This window comes from Pteronotus mesoamericanus, unplaced genomic scaffold, assembly GCF_021234165.1.
Source record: "Pteronotus mesoamericanus isolate MK-2021 breed Mesoamerican mustached bat unplaced genomic scaffold, CSHL_Meso_final contig_33, whole genome shotgun sequence".
Lineage (NCBI taxonomy): Eukaryota > Metazoa > Chordata > Mammalia > Chiroptera > Mormoopidae > Pteronotus > Pteronotus mesoamericanus.
In genome coordinates this window covers 13,000,027-13,018,447 of record NW_026555135.1, presented here as the reverse complement: position 1 = coordinate 13,018,447, position 18,421 = coordinate 13,000,027, and the positions used below count along the sequence as shown (strand labels likewise).

The following is an 18,421-nucleotide window of genomic DNA, read 5'->3' as shown; positions in this document are numbered from 1 at the left end:
CAAGTTTTAATTCAATGCCACAACAGGTGAAGGAAAGCTAATGGGATTTTCCATGCCTAGTGGTAAGGACCTTCATATATATATACATATGTGTGTGTGTGTGTGTGTGTATCTCTTTGATTCTCACAAAAGCCCTAGGATGATAAAGAACTTTGTTAGTGTTTTTGTTTTTCCTATCGAGAGTTACTATGGTGGGGCTTAACTCTGAGAAGGATACAGAATTTCCTGGTTTCCTTGCTGGAAAGACATTGTCAGTCAGTCAACACCCTTTTCCAGGGGCTCACTGTGTCCCTTGTGTTCTTAGTGCCAAGGCTTCAGCATGATGGAGTAAGTACTGACCTGCGAAGTCAGAAGGCCTGGGTTCTGGTCTTGCTTTGTGTCTAGCTAGTGTTATCAAAGTCAATTAACACTTGCTTTTCTCTCTGTATTCACGTTTATCTGCAAATGAAGTGACGAGGGAGACTCTTTGGTCTTTAAGACTATCTTTCAGTTCTGACATTCCTTGAGCCACATAATCCCACCGCTCCAGCCTCATGGGAATGGGAGGGATGCCTTGGCTTCATTAGTAGGGATGCCTTGGCTCACCTCTCAAGGGAGGCCTAGACAGTCACAGAAGCAGAAATGAAAACGTCATTTGATACAGCTTTTCTGAAACACAGTGTTTGGACAAGGAGGAGGGAGAAATGGAATGGCTAAAATAGAGGAGAAATTGGCAGGCTCAGCAGGTCTAGTTAGTCTTAGCGCATGAGTGGTAATGTGTGGCGATATTATCGAGAAAGAGAAAGGGCCTGGTTAGACAGAACAATCTATGACCTTGCTCCCTGTATATGCAGTCTGAAGCCTCAGGTCTGATTAATGGGTCTGCTGCTGTTTACCCATAACCTGGTTTCCAAAGCAATCCTGGTTTCCCAGGTAAGGAGGTAGAAGGAAGACACTGAGATGTGGTGGAAAGAGTCCTGGAGGCCTGGTAAAGGATATCTAGTTTTAACCCTGTCTTGGATGTCCTCTCTACCCATGGGATCTTGGCTTCTTTCTGTGTTAAGTGGGTTTTGCAGTAGATGATCTGGAAGGTTCTTTCCTGGTCTCCAGTAGGCTAACACCTGCTACTGTTTCTTTGCATGTATCTGAAAATTGTTTTCTAAAATGTGCTCCTTATTCTCATTTTAGAATAGAAATAAAACCCTAGTATGGATTCTTAAAGGCTTAAGAGATAATGGAGAAAAACTAAGGCAGGGAGGCTTAAAATTTAGTCAAATTCTTAAAATTGAAAAATTGAGGGCTCTGAGGGAAAAAATCATATAAAAATGCAGGCATCTGGAAATTCCCAGGATATGATAAATGAGTTGTCTTTAATGTCTGCCCTGTTTGGGGGAGCAATTTAGTTACCTTAGCAGTGCATCCTATAGGGACTCAATAAATACATAGTTGCCAACTGATGAACATTAATCTAATGACTAAGCAAGGAATGAACTGATTACAGCTCTATAATCCTACGATGCACTTCACATCAGAGGACACTTGTGGAGGCAGTGGAGCTGGCTATAGCAGGATGCATAATGGCCAAAAGCCCAGGCTGGGAGTCCGGTGGACCTGTGTTGGCTTACCGACCCTGCCATTTACTGTGGGATGTGAGGCAAGTTTCTTAATCCCTCTGGGATTCTGTTCTCAACTGTAAAATGGGAAGAATAAAAGCAGATATTATATAAGTTTGTTCATTTAACAAATATTGCTGAGCAGCAAATCACCAGAGATGTGTTAGTGAATAAGATCACTAAGGCCTTGTTTCTGTGGAGATTCTTTTTAGGTAGAAGAAAGAGAAAATTAATAAATAAGCACATACATAACCATGAGAGTGACCGACATCGGTGAGCGCCATGAAGAAAATAAAGCAGGGCTAAGGAGTGAGTGACTGAAGGGAAGGCAGAGACTTAAGTGTTCAGGGAAGAACGCCCAGAGGACATGACTTTCATCAGGAAGAACTGCTGTGGGAAGAAGGGGAGAGTGGTGTTCTGCTCGGAAGACGTAGCTAAGACCCTGCAGCAGGAATCAGCTGGGCATGTTTTAGGAACAGAGGCAAGGTCAATGGAACTGAAGTACGGTGAGCAAGGCAGAGAACGAGAGGGTGGGTAGACGGGGTCAGATGTTGCAAGACTTTGTAAGCCTGATACATTTTATTCCGACAGCAATGGGAAAGTACTGACAGGTTTTCAGCAGGAGAGGGAGTATGACATGTGGAAGCTAGTTGGAAATGATCCCTCTAGTTGTTGTGTAGACATTGTTAACAGACAATGATGAAGCAATGAGGCCTGTTAGGAAACAGTTGTCCAAGTGAGAGCTCATAAGGGCTGGATAGTTGGTGGTGGTAGAGATGGAGAAAAGTAATTTATATTTAGGATATGTTCTGGAGGGCTTGTGGATTAAATGAGGTGATCTATGTAAAACACCTAGCACAGGGCCTGGCAAACAGGGCTCAATTAAGTGCTTTCTAGACAATATGATCTGGTGTAGCAGGCTAGTCACAATTCCATAAGTCAAAGAGGAATCTGGCAAATATTTAAGTCACAGACAGGTTAACAAATTAGTTCAACCACTCATCATTTATGTGCCACTTGGGCAAGTCACATTTGGGGCCTCAGTTTCCCCATTCATAAAATGCAGAGTAGACCAGATAAACTTAAGGAAGCCTCCAGAGCTAACATTCCATGAAACATTTTTATGGACTCTATCAGTCAGGGTTTGATCAGGGAAGTGGAGTCACTACGAATGAGGTGGAATAAAGAATTTATAAGCTACCCAGTCTGTAGTATTTTCTTAGAGCAATCCAAATGGACTAAGATAGGCAAAAACCAATAACAATCATGGATTTTGCACCAGGAATTGGAAAAGGCACAGCAAGGATGGTTCTTCTATGCCCCACAATGTCTGGGCTGAGAATATGCACACAGATGGAGGTAGGAACAGTTAGCACCAGAGCATCAACTTCCAGGATGGCTTTTTCATTCACACCTCTGGCACTTGGCCTGGAGCAGCTGAAGGGCGGGCTATGCTCAGCTGGGACCATTAACTGGAAAGCCTGCCTGTGGCTTCTCCTACGTGGTGGTGTCAACAGAGTTGGACTGCTTACAAAGCTGCTCAGAGCTCCCCAGCAAATTTCCCAGAAAATAAGGTAGAAACTGCATGGCCTTTTATGTTATAGCCTTGGAAGTCAAATAGTGTCACGTTCACTGTATTCTACTGGTTGAAAAAGTCACAAGCCCTCCCAGATTCAAGGGGAGGAAACATAAACCCTGCCCTTCAATGGAAGGAACATTGAAGAACTTGAGGCTATGTTTTACAGCCACCACCTGAAACTTTGTCTAGTCCAGTTCATACTTACCCACAGCAACTGGCTGGTTCACCCTGTGGTCTTTTTTATTCCTGTTCATTCTCACCTGTATCAACATGTCTATGTCTGTCAACATAGACAGTGTTGTCTATGAGATTATTGCAGCTGCCTTTTTATCCATGATCCCCCAAGTCTCTTGGAAACTCATGCACCCCTCATTGCTAAACTCACATTCCAATTTTTCTACAAACTTAACACTTACAGATGACCTTTTGACTTGTAACCTCTTGGCTTAAGACCCCTGCATGCCACCTGACTTGTGCCATATATGATTCCCAATTGCTTCAGCTGACAATAATGAGGTGAGTGGTCAACTAGCCAATGAACAGTGATAAGAAAATGTCTTGGGTTGATTCATGAAGTAGAAAACAAGGTTTGCATCAAACAATTGTGAGCAAGATATTGTTTTACCTTTAAATATTTAAGAATGAGTACAGCAAAAGAAAAAAAGAAAATAAATTATTGGCAAACCATCCAAGTTGAGAGAAAAGTTGAAAACTGTCTTGTAGGATTGGCTGATAGAATAGACTTGGCCATCATCTTGGAACCAGTCAGACTGCATGTTGGTGGTGACATATACCAGGTACATAATGAAAACTGTCTTTCTTAAAGAATTATAGGACTTAGAACCTGATTCATTTATTTATTCAACAAGTATCTATTGAGTGTCTTCTATGGATTAGTTAGTGTGTTTCTTTGCTATTCAGGAGAATGATGGTGAAGAAGACACATCCTCTGACCTCAGAGAGTTATAAAGGAGACCAATCAACCAACCAAACAAAAACCAAACCCTCAAAACCAAACTTATAATGCAGGAAGGAAGCCAAAGAGAAAGAACTTAACTGTAAACAAGCTTGTTTCATTTTTGGTTTCATGTCTTACTCTTCTCTAATGTGACTAAAAGTTCCTTGAAGACAGGGACCACCTTTCATATGTCTGCATACATCCCAGGACTCAGCACAGTGACATGTCCACAATAATCCATCACTACACATTTGCTAGTGGCTTGACTCATAAATATTGAAATGAAATGAGGCCATGGAGGTACAAAGCACATTTACATTATGTTTTGCCTCCTGCACAGGTTCTTGGTTGCTCATCTATCTATTAAACATTTATCACCTACGAATACAATGTCTTGTGTACCATGTCATGCTTGGTAGGAGGAAGAGGGCTCTGATTCCTTGACATGCAAGAGCTCTGTGGTGACTGGATTCTTCTCTGCTGGCGAGTGGTGGAATGGATAAGAAGAGGGTTTGGCTCTGCCCCTTAAGACCTGTTACTTAACCTTTTGGGGCCTCAGATTCTCCCACTTCAAACAAGGTATTGTTTCCTTCCACTTTACTCAGTGCCTATGTTCTTTTTTTTTTTTTTAATTAATTTATTTACTTTTTAAATACATTTGTCTCTGCCGCCCCCCCACCTCTTTCCCTTGCCCCATCCCACCTTCTCTCCCTCAGCTCTTCCCCTTTGGTTTTGTCTATGAGTCCTTGCTATATGTTCCTTGACTTTCCCCTTCCCTTCCCTTTCCCTGCCCCCCCCTTCCCTCTTGTCTCTGTTGATTTCTTTTCCTTTCAGTGTTGCTGGTCATATTTTCCTTGTTTCTTTGCATTGTTAGTTAGGTTCCGCTTATAGGTGAGATCATATGGTATTTGTCTTTCGCCCCCTGGCTTATTTCGCTTAGCATGATACTCTCCAGTTCCATCCATGCTGTCGCGAAGTTTAGTACTTCTTTTTTTCTTTCTGCTGCGTAGTATTCCATTGTGTTTATGTACCATAATTTTTTGATCCAGTCATCTACTGATGGGCATTTAGGTATGTTCTTGTTTCATACCTAGTTTGGGTGCTGGGGAAGATGTAGTATCGACTATCTATGTACTAATGGGATGCGGCATGGCTTCTCCCTATGCTTCTGTTTTCCACAGTAAATTGCCAATCCTACGAGGTTTTAGTCCCAGTGAATTTCCCCCTCAAAAACTAAACAGGTTAATAATGAACCACTTTCTTGTATTTTCTATGAAGACAGCTCTTTGTGAGTTCTAAATGTTCTGTCCTGATTCAAAGAAGCTGGTTTCTTCATGAGTGGTTGGAATAAGACTTTTCTTGGAAGCTGCTGAATATGGATTAGTTGGATTGTTTCACAGGAAAAAAAAAAGGCAGGCTCTGGGGTGACTACTTCAGCACTTAATTGGGTTAGCAAAAAACTGGAAATGAGAGGTTTTCCTTAGGAAGGAAGGGATGTTTACAGCTCACCCCCTCTCCCTACACACACACCCCTAGGTGGTGGATTTTACCCTAAAAGCTGGTCTTTAAATGCAGCCTTTAATTTAGGAACCATTACAAGAATCTATTAGAGCAGAAAATGTCAGGTTGAAAAATTAACACATCACAGGAGTTAATTAGAATCCAGCCTCTCATTAGATGCAAATAGAGAGCCCTTCAACTGCCCACGAGCCCCCTGAAGTCATGTTTGTTGCAGCTCCAAAGAGTGCTGCTTGTGTCTTTACAACTCAGAGTGGAGAGAGGAAGCTGCCCAGGCGCTCCTGCCAGTGCCACTGGGGGCCCATGGCCTCCCCTTTACCTTAATGGCAGGTCCTATTCATGTGTCCCTATCTTCTACTCCTTTCCTAAATGCTCTGCATGTCACAAGGTGGATAGCCCCCTGCCTGAAGTGTTTTCTGCAACAAAGACAAACATGCCATGCCTGTCACCAGGAGCAGACGGGCGACTGTGTAAACCACTCTGCGAGAGGGAGGCTGAGGGGCTCCAGGCCATTCAGACTTAGCTCTAAGTTGTGGTCTTTGTTTTCTTTCCACATTCAGACTGAAATGTGATTCCCTTGGCTTTCTTTTTTGGAAAATACCTACGATGAGTTCCATGCAGGGAAAGAAAAGCTGTTGACAGGAAAAGCTTCTGACAGGGAAGGGGGCTTCTTCTTCAAGTGTTCTGAAAGGAGACAGTTGCTTCAAGCAAAATGAGGAAGGGATGCCAGGGGCACGTATGAGGCCCAGAACATAAAAGGGTCATCTTTAACTACAGAGGAGGCTGGGTGTCAAGAGTTTCCTCTGTAAGAGCAGTACCAGGCGCGCACACACACAGACTTCTGGACTAGGTAGACATGCATATGAACCCTTCTCTGTCACTTACTGTGTGATCTTGGGCAAATTGCTTAACATCCCAGAACAAGAGTTTTCTCAAGCTGTTGTGCAAAATATGAGATAATATGCATAATCTGGCACAGAGTATGAGTTGTTATTGATTTGATAATATAGTATTCCTTCACCCAACACTAATGGTGTTCCCTCTAGGTACGGGGCCTTTGACTTCAAGGAGGTTACTACTTAACAAACCATTGGAGGTAATTGTTTAATAAACCATGTACACATATCTTTAGCGCAAAGCAAACCCTCCTACCCTCCCTGCAAGTGCTCTGGGAGAAGTGCCAGCTGCATACTACCTCTGCTTTGTTGAGTAGCTCAAAATCCTGTGGTCATCTCCCTTTGAGCAGCCCTCCAGGCTTAGCTACTTCTAGCTTCAATTTATCCAAAATTCTCTCTGTACATTTATTACATTGAGTTACAGTTGTCTGTTTATGTTTTGCATCCTCCTGTGAGTTACTAGAAGGTAGAGATCATCTATATTCATTTGATTCATACATCTAATCATTTATTCATCTCTGTAGGCCAATGGTCTCATGAATTACTCAGCACAGGCATACAGAAGATTCAACCTTACTGCTGAGTAGGTAGATTTCCAGCTGGAAAATTTTTTGGAGAAACAACTCTTTCCCCATCTTTGTAAGGCCTCCTTTGGGCCCTTGCTTTGATTGATCTTTCATTTTCTAACTATCACTTTGGTTCTAGCCTCAGTTTCTTCATCTCTTTAACAGGCTGATGGAGTCTTCTTCCCCAAATGATGGGAGGAGACAAAGGAACTTCTATGTGTCCAACACAGTTCTGGTGCACAGACAAATACCAAAAAAAAGTTGATTCCATTCTCTCTCTCAGCCAAGCCTATTTGCCAATATAAGAAAACTAAAAGTACAAAACAGAATCCGAGCACCACCAAATTGGTAAGGCTTCCAATTTATATCCCGCCTTTGCCATATGCGAGACTTAACTGAAATGGGGGGATACAAACACACACAAAAACGTGATCTCTGTCATCAACGGCAGGAAAGCAGTGGCAAGTGTTGGACAAAACGATCTCACAAAGAGAGTAGAAAGCCCTTTACCCAGATCCTGAGACCTGGGGTGCCAGAGATGTCTTTTGGCACCATGCTGGAAAGCAGGAGGCTGTCCCACAACAACAATAGTCAAGGTATTTGGCACTGACTAGACACTGCGCCGGACACTGAGGCAAATGATTGGCAGGCATTATCCCATTGAACTCATAGAACTGTGTGTGGTAGACGTGAACTTCCTCATTTCACACTGATGGTCAGTGTGAGGCAGAGACTCGCGGTGCCTTGACCACAGTAAAGCAACAAGTAAATGGTTTAAGAATCCACCTGCTGAGGATTTCACTGGCCCATTGGAAATCTGAGAGGGTGAACTAGCACAGAGCTCCGTCCAGGAGGTGGCGGGGTGGGGTGGGGGGTGCTGGTTTTGAGAGAGGGGTTAAGTTGGATCGAAACACGGATCGCAGATCTCCAGGACCCTACGAAGACGCAGAATACGCTAGAAAGAGGTGCAAGGAGTGATGCCTGGGGCGCTGGAGGAGGGATCTCCGTTGGTTGTGCGCCTTCTTGCCCACCCCTGCTCCTCTTGCGCAGGTCGAGCCTCTCCCCGTCCGCCCTCTCAACTCTCCCAACCTTATTTAGAAACCGTGTCCCCGAGACAGGAAGGGCGGCGGGCTGAGAAGCACGGAGCGTCCCGGCCTCATTTCCTTTCGAATCCCCCTGTGGAATTTCATTTCATACGGTGAGGAAATCGGAGCGCGAGACCCTCGGCTGGTCAGCTGCTCCAGGGCGCCTCCCCCACTCGCGGCTGGAGGCAGGCAGCTCCCAGGCGCAGGTCCGCCGCGCCTGGGGGCGGAGAGAGGGGGCCGGGCTCCAAACCGACCAAGTTAGGGGTGGAAATAGCTGCGAGCTCGGGCTGTACCAGGCACCGTGTTAAGAGTTTTACGTATTATCGCTAATCCTCCCAAGTCTCCTAACGGATAAGGAAAAAGACGCCTAGAGGTTGAGCAATTTGCTCAAGGTCACACGGCCAGGATTTAAAGCCACAGTCTTTGTAAACCCAAATCCCTTGTGCTTTGTACACGTTTCTCTGACTGACGAGAAGGTGGCTGCCGGCCGAGGTGACAGCTGGAAGAAGGAAAGGAAAGGGAGCCGGCTCATCTGGGAGCACTTTTCACCTGGGAGAGGGGGGGCAGGCTGGCCGGGCTGGAGCCACCGGCTCCATCCCTGCCTGGCCCCCGAATGCGGCGAACCTGGTGGGAGGAAAGTGAGAGCAGTGAAGCAGGGCGGGGCGCTCTGGGCAGGGACAGAGGGAGGGAGGGAGGAGCGGTGGAGGGCGGCCGGCGGGCGGGGCCTGACCCCTCCACCCGCAGAGCGGCCACGCCCCTCACTGCCCACGGCGCCCAGCCATTGGAGAGGCGCGCTGTCCGTCCCGCCCCGCTACCGCCCAGCGAACCTCTAGCGACCGGGAGGGCTTGGGCTGTGAGAGCGTCGCGGCGCTGTGTGCTGGCGGGCTTCGCGGAGACCCGGAGCGGACGCGGCCAGCTCTGGGTTGGGGGCACGCCGCCTGCAGCCATGACCCTCGCAGTCTGTCTCTCGGCTTCCGACCGGGGAGTCTAATATCCCACACAGTTGCACGCAGCTGCTGGAGAGCCGACCGCTGCACCCTCGTCGCCCTTGGCGCTTTATCACACTCCCTGCCCCGGAGCTGGGAGCAGCGCGAGCTGCCGGCGACCCCCGTGCAAACTGGGGGTGTCTGCTGGAGCTGCCCCCGCCGCCGCCGCCGCTGCTGCCCCCGGCTCTGGCCATGGCCTGGTGGGGAGCGGGACGGAGCGTCCTGGGGGCGCCCGGGGGCGTCGGTCTCAGTCTGCGGCTCCTGCTGGTATTGCTACTGCTCTTGGGGTCGGCTTGGGGCTTTGGGGACGAGGAGGAGCGTCGCTGCGATCCCATCCGCATCTCCATGTGCCAGAACCTGGGCTACAACGTGACCAAGATGCCCAACCTTGTGGGGCATGAGCTGCAGACGGACGCCGAGCTGCAGCTGACAACTTTCACTCCGCTCATCCAGTACGGCTGCTCCAGCCAGCTGCAGGTGGGCGCCCCCACTCCCCACCCCTGGCGGGACCCTTGGGCAGGGACGCCCCAAACTAACTCCGTGGAGCCCTTACCAAGTGGAGCCTCCTGCCCGCTTCCTAGGCTGAAGGGTACAACTGTCCTGAAAAAGTGATTTCCATCCCCACCCCCACTTTTCTGTCCCTTCTCAGGAACTGGAAGCCAAAACGTTGTGTAAGTCATCTGGCCTGAGAAAGAACCCACTCTTACACCCCGCCCTTCCGTTTTTGTCCCCTGCCCACCCGTGTCTGGCCAAGCCCCTAACCCCAGTGGAGCTGAGGGTTATCTTTGCCAAGGATTCTGGCCGCCGCTGCTCAGTGGGCGAGTCCCTGGCCGGGCAGCCAGCTGCAGCTAAGACTTGGAAGGAGAGATAAGGAGCTGGGAACTTCTCTCTCACCGACCTCATTTTTACCCCATGTTTTTGGGTGGTTGATTAAATGAAACACCACTGCCCCGTTTTCTGCAGAATGGCCCCTCGTCGTGTTGCCCGCCTGATTTTAGAGGTCATGCAGGAAGGAACGGTTGAATTGGCTGGAGTTCGTTGTTATCCTCAGGGTTGAGGGCAGGTTTAGCACTTGGAGGGGGAGAAAACACAGCTTGGGAAAAAGGTGATGGTATGATTAAGCTCCAAGAAGGTAGTTTGTATATTAGAAGATTGTTGTTTTTTCAATCATTAAAAGCTTATGTAATGATACAGAAAATATTCATCCTACAACAATAGTAAGTGAAGAAAGAATTTGCATATACAAGGTGATTACAGTCTTACAAAAACAACAACCAATTCACTGGAAAAGAAAAAGAATTGAAAGAGAATTTTAAAAAGTGTTAACACCGGTTGAGTTTTGTTTGGTGAGGTTATGAGTGGTTTTTGGACATTTAGAAAAGAGAAATTGGGGAAAAAATACGATAGTTGTCAAGGCTGAAAGCTTTAGGAATCTGTGGTCTGGTTGTAACTTCTGAGAGATAAGAAACAAGCAGATAGCTTATTTACTAGGTGAATGTTTTTATATAGGTCATTTTAAAAGTTGGATTGTGGTTTCAGAAAGATGGTTGGGATTAGACCCGTTGCTGGTGAAATGTCCCTTTGGAAGTTTCAGAACTTCAGAACTAGGTTATAAAAGCTTAAAAAATGATCCTCTAGCTCTCGGTTTGGAAACAGCACATATCCTGACATCAGTGGCAATTTTGTTGGAGAAACAGCTTTTGCAGGGATATATATTTTTAATTACATGTATCCTGGGGAAGCAGCCAAGCTGTTTTGAAGGACAGGACTGGATCCCTTTACATGCTGGAAAATAGTTACTTGTAACTCTAGACTTCATAGACAACATCTGTAAGGAGCCAAGCAGACTGTTTATCAATGCTGGAGGAATTGAGGACAGCAACTGCACTCTCCCCTGCTGGTATTGCAGTGTCAGGGACTTAACATTTATATTTTCCTATTGTGCTTCATTTTTATTCAGTGTGGAAACCTGGCCAAACAAACCCCGGGTGACTAGAGACCTCAACCAGCATCCCATTGTTGGGTCTAACAGTATCTTAATTAGGACAGTTTCTGTTTCAATATGAGATTGAATAAAAAATAATGTTAGGGGATAAAGTAGAGGAAAGAGAATTTTAACAGGAGAAAAGCTGGATCTCCTTTTTTACCTTTATTTTTTATGTTGATAAAGAAATGGGAATGTAAATAAATCACCTATCACCAAAATGACTGAGTCATTTAATGTCTGTTCAGCTCTTTCAAACAGTAGCTGAAAGGGGAAGGAGGCTCAGGGTCAGTCTTTCAGGTTTATTTTCTTAAGTGTTGTGCAAAAAGGGATTATATAATTCTTTGGGTCCTTTTTATACATTTATGTATTTATGTTCTCCTGGAAGGGATTACTAGACTCAAAAGAAGAAAAAGTGTGTAAGTGATGGGTTATTAGACACCCTTCTTTCAGGTCGTTATAAATGGTCATACTCCCTATAGGCAGGTTTAAAAGTAGTTATGAACTGTGCCTTAGAAGCATTCACAACTCAGCTTTGTGCAAGCATTTGGTCATACTTCCAAGTCACTGTTTTCTTTGTTCATTTCATTACTTTTCCAGTTCTTCCTTTGTTCTGTGTATGTGCCAATGTGCACAGAGAAGATCAACATCCCCATCGGCCCATGCGGCGGCATGTGTCTTTCAGTCAAGAGACGCTGTGAACCTGTCCTGAAGGAATTTGGATTTGCCTGGCCCGAGAGCCTGAACTGCAGCAAATTCCCACCACAGAATGACCACAACCACATGTGCATGGAAGGGCCAGGTGATGAGGAGGTGCCGTTACCTCACAAAACCCCTATCCACCCTGGGGAAGAGTGCCATTCTGTGGGAACCAATTCCGATCAGTATATCTGGGTGAAAAGGAGCCTGAACTGTGTTCTCAAGTGTGGCTATGATGCTGGCTTATATAGCCGCTCGGCCAAGGAGTTCACTGATATCTGGATGGCTGTATGGGCCAGCCTGTGCTTCATCTCCACCGCGTTCACAGTGCTCACCTTCCTGATCGATTCTTCCAGGTTTTCCTACCCTGAACGCCCCATCATATTTCTCAGTATGTGCTATAATATTTATAGCATTGCTTATATTGTCAGGCTGACTGTAGGCCGGGAAAGGATATCCTGCGATTTTGAAGAGGCAGCAGAACCTGTTCTCATCCAAGAAGGACTTAAGAACACAGGATGTGCAATCATTTTCTTGCTGATGTACTTTTTCGGAATGGCCAGTTCCATCTGGTGGGTTATTCTGACACTCACTTGGTTTTTGGCAGCCGGACTCAAATGGGGTCATGAAGCCATTGAAATGCACAGCTCTTATTTCCACATTGCAGCCTGGGCCATCCCTGCAGTGAAAACTATTGTCATCTTGATTATGAGACTGGTGGATGCAGATGAACTCACTGGCCTATGTTATGTTGGGAACCAAAACCTGGATGCTCTCACAGGCTTTGTAGTGGCTCCCCTCTTCACTTACTTGGTGATCGGAACTTTGTTCATTGCTGCAGGTTTGGTGGCCTTGTTCAAAATTCGGTCAAATCTTCAAAAGGATGGGACAAAGACAGACAAGTTGGAAAGGCTGATGGTCAAGATTGGGGTCTTCTCAGTCCTGTACACGGTTCCTGCAACCTGTGTGATTGCCTGTTATTTCTATGAAATCTCCAACTGGGCGCTTTTCCGGTATTCTGCAGATGACTCCAATATGGCAGTTGAAATGTTGAAAATTTTTATGTCTTTGCTGGTGGGCATCACTTCCGGCATGTGGATTTGGTCTGCCAAAACTCTTCACACATGGCAGAAGTGTTCCAACAGATTGGTGAATTCTGGGAAGGTAAAGAGAGAAAAAAGAGGGAATGGTTGGGTAAAGCCTGGGAAAGGCAACGAAACTGTGGTATAAAGCTAGCCAGCCTCCACGCTTCCCAGATTTTGAAGGGGAAAATGCCAGCATTTCTGTGCAAATGCTACTAAAAGTTTCATGCAGTGAATCTCAGTTTGAACAAACTAGCCACCCTAAAGCGACCCCCATAACCCACAACCCTCTCCTCCCCCCGCCCCGCCCCCGACATCATAAAACTCATGATTTTGCTGCAGACTTTGGAATAATCCAAAATGGAAAAGCCAGTTAAAGGCTTTCAAAGCTGTGAAAAATCATAACATTTGATCACTTTAGCAGGTCGCAACTTGGAGCGTGGAGGTCCTGCCTGGAATTCCAGGAGGTCCAGGGCGATGCTGCTTTTCCCTGAGGGGTGGGATTTGAGCTGTGAGGAGGTAACTTGCAGGGAGAAAGATTAACCTTTTTTTTTTTTTAACTCTTTAAAATTTAAAATACTAACTGGGTCTTTCAGATAGCAAAGCAATCTATAAACACTGGAAATGCTGGGTTCAGAGACGTGTTACAAGAGTTTTATAGTTTGGCTGATCTAACATAAACATTTTCTGTGGTGCATTGTCTGCTGTTTAGAACTTGTGGATTGCTCTCCCAAGAGGTGGTGTCAGAATCTTTCAGTGCCTTTGTCATAAAACAGAATTGTTTGAACAAACAAAAGTACTGTACAAACACACATAAGGTATCCAGTGGATTTTTCTTCTCTCTCTTCCCTTTCTTCCTCTTAAATTTCAACATGTCTGTTCGAGGCTGCTGCTGTTTCTTTCATTTTACATTAATAACTCAAAATAGGTATTTTTATAGGAATTTTTGCACTGCAGCATGCCTAATAAGGGGGAACGGAAGGGTGATTCACTTTCTGACAATCACTTAATTCAGAGGAAAATGAGATTTACCAAGTCGACTTACCTTACCGACCCCAGAGACCTGTTGCATTGAGCAATGAGGACTTAATATATTTTACTTCGTGTGATTGCATCTATGCAGACGCCAGTCTGGAAGAGCTGAAATGTTAAGTTTCTTGGCAACTTTGCATTCACACAGATTAACTGTGTAATTTGTGTGTGTCAATTACAATTAAAAGCACATTCTTGGACCATGACATAATAGTATACTCAACTGACTTTCAAACTGTGGTCAACTTGCATTCTCAAAATGATAGTGCCTTTTTTTTTTTCTTTTAGCTTAAGAATGTTATCACAAGAGTCTGGTCTACTTACCACAATGGAGACTTTTTCAGTTTTGTAGAGGGAACTAAGGACAGCTAATCCAACTACTAGGTGCATAATTGTTTCCCGGTAATTGGCAAAGGCTCCTTGTAAGATTTCATTGGAGGCAGTGTGGCCTGGAGTATTTATATGGTGCTTAATGAATCTCCAGAATGCCAGCCAGGAGCTGATTGGTTTGTAGGGACTAAAGTGTACACCATATGAAATGAACTGCAAACTCTAACAGCACAGGTCTTAATTGCCTTTTGCGGAGGTATCCAGAGCTTTTAAAATTTATGCTTTATGTTCCTTACAAGGGGGTACCCCCTAGCAGCCTCTCAAAAGTTGCAGTTCTTTTAAAAATGTAACTGGCCTTTCTCTTAACCTGCCTTAGGCCTTCTAATCACCAGATCTCTGGGACAAATTGTGGACACTGTCACAGGTTGCTCTCTTTGTAACTCTTACCTGTCTGCTTCAGCAGCTACTTTGCAATGACTCATTTATTTATTTATCCATGCCTCCACCCTCCCCCCCCTTTTAAAAACAGGTAAGAAAGCTCTTCCGTCACATTTCTTAGTGAAAAAGTATCTCCAGGGACTCAAAATTCCCATAAGCATGACTTTTTGTTTGTTTGAGCTTTATGCCCATGGTTTGACATCTTCCTTCTTCTGTTTTTGTGTGGTTCTTGAGCTGTCTGAGATGCAGATACCTGTGAGATCTGTTGCAGGTTCTGGAAGGAAAAGTCTTGGAGCTTTGGGGACAGTCACTAAGTGGGCACGGGGAGCCCCTGCTGTGTGTGCCACCGAGCCTGAGTACGTTGGCTGGCCTCTGGAGTCAGGGCTTCAGGAGCATGAGAAAGGATCCTCAGAAGGACCGGTTGAACTCCATCTGAGATTACATTGCCTATGAAATGTACAATGTGAACTCCCCGTGCTGCTTGCAGACAGTTCCCATAGCTGGCCAGGGCCCTGGAGTGTGCACCCGGGGGCAGAGCCTGCCCTTACTCACGCTCTGCTCTAGTGTCTTGGGAGTTGTGCAGAGTCTGTGGTCCCAGCAAGGAAAGGACCGTGCAGCTGGGCACTGGGGTTTGTAAAACCATCTTTGTGATATTTGGTGATTGTGTGACCAAGGCAGCACCTAGCAGAGGGCCAGGCACACAGCAGGTGCTCAATATTTGTAAATGGTGGAGTAATACTACTAACAATAAGAGTACTTGAGTGAACTGAGTTCTGGAGCTGGTACCCTGATAACATTTTGGGTTTTAACGTGTCTCTCCTACAAATCTCTTGCCTTCTCAGGGGGACGTATATTTGATCAGAGGTGGCTATGGGTACAGACCGGATTCGTAGCCTTAGCGATGTCACAGCGTTGTAGGCCTTTCCCTTCACATTCCAGACAATGGAGAGTGTTTATGGTTTCAGGAAAGGAGCTTGTGGCTGAGTCAGTTACCAATTACCCTGAAGTGACTCCATCACCTCTTAAGTTGGTTAAAAAAAAAAAAAAGTCAATTATCCACGTCGCTTAAGTGCCAACTGTGTGTTAGGCAGTGTAGCGGATGTCACAGAGGATAAGCTGTGTTCTTAGTGACCTAGACTGGGATTTTCCTGGGTCTGCTGACCTTCGTTGTTGGTTTTGGGAAAGTGTGGGTGTCTCTGAATTGCCTTCTCTTTCACTGTCTCCATCCTCTAAACCTCTTTATCTTTAATGCATCTCTGATCCCTTCTCAAAATTCCCTACAAATCAATGACAGGGGTCCTGACAGAAAGTATCGGCTCTGTTTCTTGATGGCCTTTGTGGAAACGCTGTAAGAAGACTATGAAAATTGGCTGTAAGGACGTGAACTCCCACGTCTAATGTGGCTTTGGAGCAGGCGATTCAGAGCTTGGGGTGTTCCATGTGACTTGCACAGGTAAATTTGTGGACAGAGTCTGGCTAGGAAATAGGTTTGGGTATTTTTTTCTCTGAAGTCCCAAATAAGTAGGTATGCTAGTAGCTTCCTACACAGGGCCCTGGCTTCCGAAGACTATTCAGCAGAGCCCAAGGGCTCCTCTCTCCAGCCTCTTCTGTGGCAAAATCCTTTCTCCTTCATGAAGGTTCCCGTGTCTCAGGACAGAGGGACGTGCGGTAGGGTGGAACTGGCCAGAACCATCTGGTTGAGCTACTTGGTAGATTCATATCCTTTTTCCTCCATGGAGACCTGTTTCCTGATCTCTGAGACTGCTTCTGGGTTGGCAGCCTGCTCAGGGACCTGAAACCGGAGAAGGGGTGACACTTTTCATTTCCCTGAGATGCTCTCTGACTTTCCTTTCCCGGGTCACTCCCTCACCTGCACCCCCCAAACCCAGAACGCAGGAAACTTCTGTCTCTAGTTCTGAGCTGTGACTTTACCAGCACCCCCAGCTGTGTCCTCTCTGGCCCCCGTCGGCCTCCTGGACATTGAATCTAGTGCTTACTGTGTTGGGAATCAAGCTGGGACCTGAGGATGCTAAAAGGAACTCAGCCCTGGAGGGTACACTCAGTTGCAAGTGATTTTACCAGAATGGCACCGTCTTTGGCTTCCGTGGCTTCTGGTGAGGGGACCTCAGCAGCAGTTAGGGGAGAAAGCCTCAGAGCACCTCTGCATCCTCAAGTTCTTTCTGTGATGGAGGAGATTGGAGGGAGTTGCTGTGTCAGCCAATTATGTTGAGTCACTGGCCTCAGACAGGGTTTTTTTGCTCTTCTATTGTATTTGGATTCAGAGCCCTGGCTGGGTTTGTATCATGTCTGGCAAAGGACCCAGGTTATCATTTTTCCTCTAGGCCTAGGTCGGAGAGATCTTGGAAACTCCTAGGAGAGCACTTTGCTCCTACCTAGGATCAGATACCAGAGGCTTAAATAATGTATTTTGCTTCACTGTGGCCTAGTCAGAGCTTTCTGCTGCTGCTTCTTGCCACGCACTTGTGCAGTAACAGCACGCTGGCATTACCAGTAGGGAGGTGAGCCCAGGATTTCCTTGACAGGATATGCCCCTTGGTAAGCCCAGTTGCCCTGCAGTAGCTGTTTCTGTTTCAGATTTACCTATTGCCCTTCTTCTTTGCACCCGCAAATTCTCAGTATTCACCCAGGCAATTTGTAGTGGGCCTGTTTGGGATCCTGTATGAGCCTTGTCCTTCAAATTTTGTAGCTCCCCGACCCCCTAGGATGTTCAGTACATGACCACTGTCATCCCAGAAGGCTTCTGAGAAGACAGGCAGGAGCAGCTCTGCGCCGTGACAGCCGGTCCATCCTCTCTCCCAGAGGTGCACCTTTCTACACCCTGCTGATGGGCTCCGGCCCTGCCCTGACGTGGCCGTGGGCTTTGGGAGGGGTGGGCTGCTTTCTGGTCTCTCACCGTGGGGCATCTTGGTGGTTCTGAATTTTTTTTCTACCTCACAGAGATGTTGTAAGACTTTAAAAAAGGTCTGAAGATGAAGGCCCCTTGAGCTCTTTGTAGGAAGGGTAGAATAAGTACCAGCAGTGATCTGTGAAGAGATGAAATGTGACCCAGGCTGCTCATGCTGCAGTCAGGCTAGTGCTCTGTGGCCTTTTCCTGGAGCCCTGTGCCACCCTGCAGCTCCAGACACCTTGAGGCCAATCTGGGGACCTTCAGATGTTTGACGTAGAGGTACCAGGCAAATCCCGGCTACACGTGCCCTAAATGAATTGCTGAACGTCAAAGGAAATGGACCCTGCTTTTAAGGATGTACAAATGTATGTCTGCATTGATGTCTGTACTGTAAATTTCTAATTTATCGCTGTACAAAAAAATAAACTTTGCTATTTAATTTTTGTATTAAAGAAAAATAAACTTTTGTTTATTACCTTGTGTGTGATTGGAATATTCCTGAAGGTATATCATAGCCCCTGGGAAGCACACATACCCAGCAGTGAGAAATAGAGTATTCAACTTGCAGGGCAGATTGAGAGCCTTCTTCTGAGAGCCTCTTTGTTTCTTTTTGCTGGTGCTATTTTTCCCCTCCGGGATTTCTCCTGGGTCAGCACACCCTCAAGGTCCCAGGTCAATAGACTCTATCATGGCTGTGGCCATCAGTAACACTCGGGTGGTCGCGTGATGCTTTGGACAGAACTGTAATTCTCAAGCTGTGATTGCATG

At 46.1% G+C, this 18,421-nt stretch overlaps 1 protein-coding gene across 1 annotated transcript; it reads left to right on the top strand.

Annotated features, from left to right (window-relative positions):
• The first annotated feature begins 9,060 nt into the window (after positions 1-9,060).
• Positions 9,061-18,059, top strand: FZD4 (frizzled class receptor 4). The gene is made up of 2 exons (XM_054576403.1): positions 9,061-9,657; positions 11,765-18,059. The coding sequence occupies exons 1-2, from the start codon at positions 9,373-9,375 to the stop codon at positions 13,091-13,093; spliced, it is 1,614 nt and encodes a 537-aa protein (XP_054432378.1). The 5' UTR covers positions 9,061-9,372; the 3' UTR covers positions 13,094-18,059.
• Positions 18,060-18,421: the final 362 nt, after the last annotated feature.

Bases quoted from the DNA above. Each gene is read 5' to 3' on its own strand.
- FZD4 (XM_054576403.1), top strand. From the start codon at position 9,373: ATGGCCTGGTGGGGAGCGGGACGGAGCGTCCTGGGGGCGCCCGGGGGC. The intron at 9,658-11,764 runs GTGGGCGCCCCC...TTACTTTTCCAG, and splicing joins GCTGCTCCAGCCAGCTGCAG to TTCTTCCTTTGTTCTGTGTA.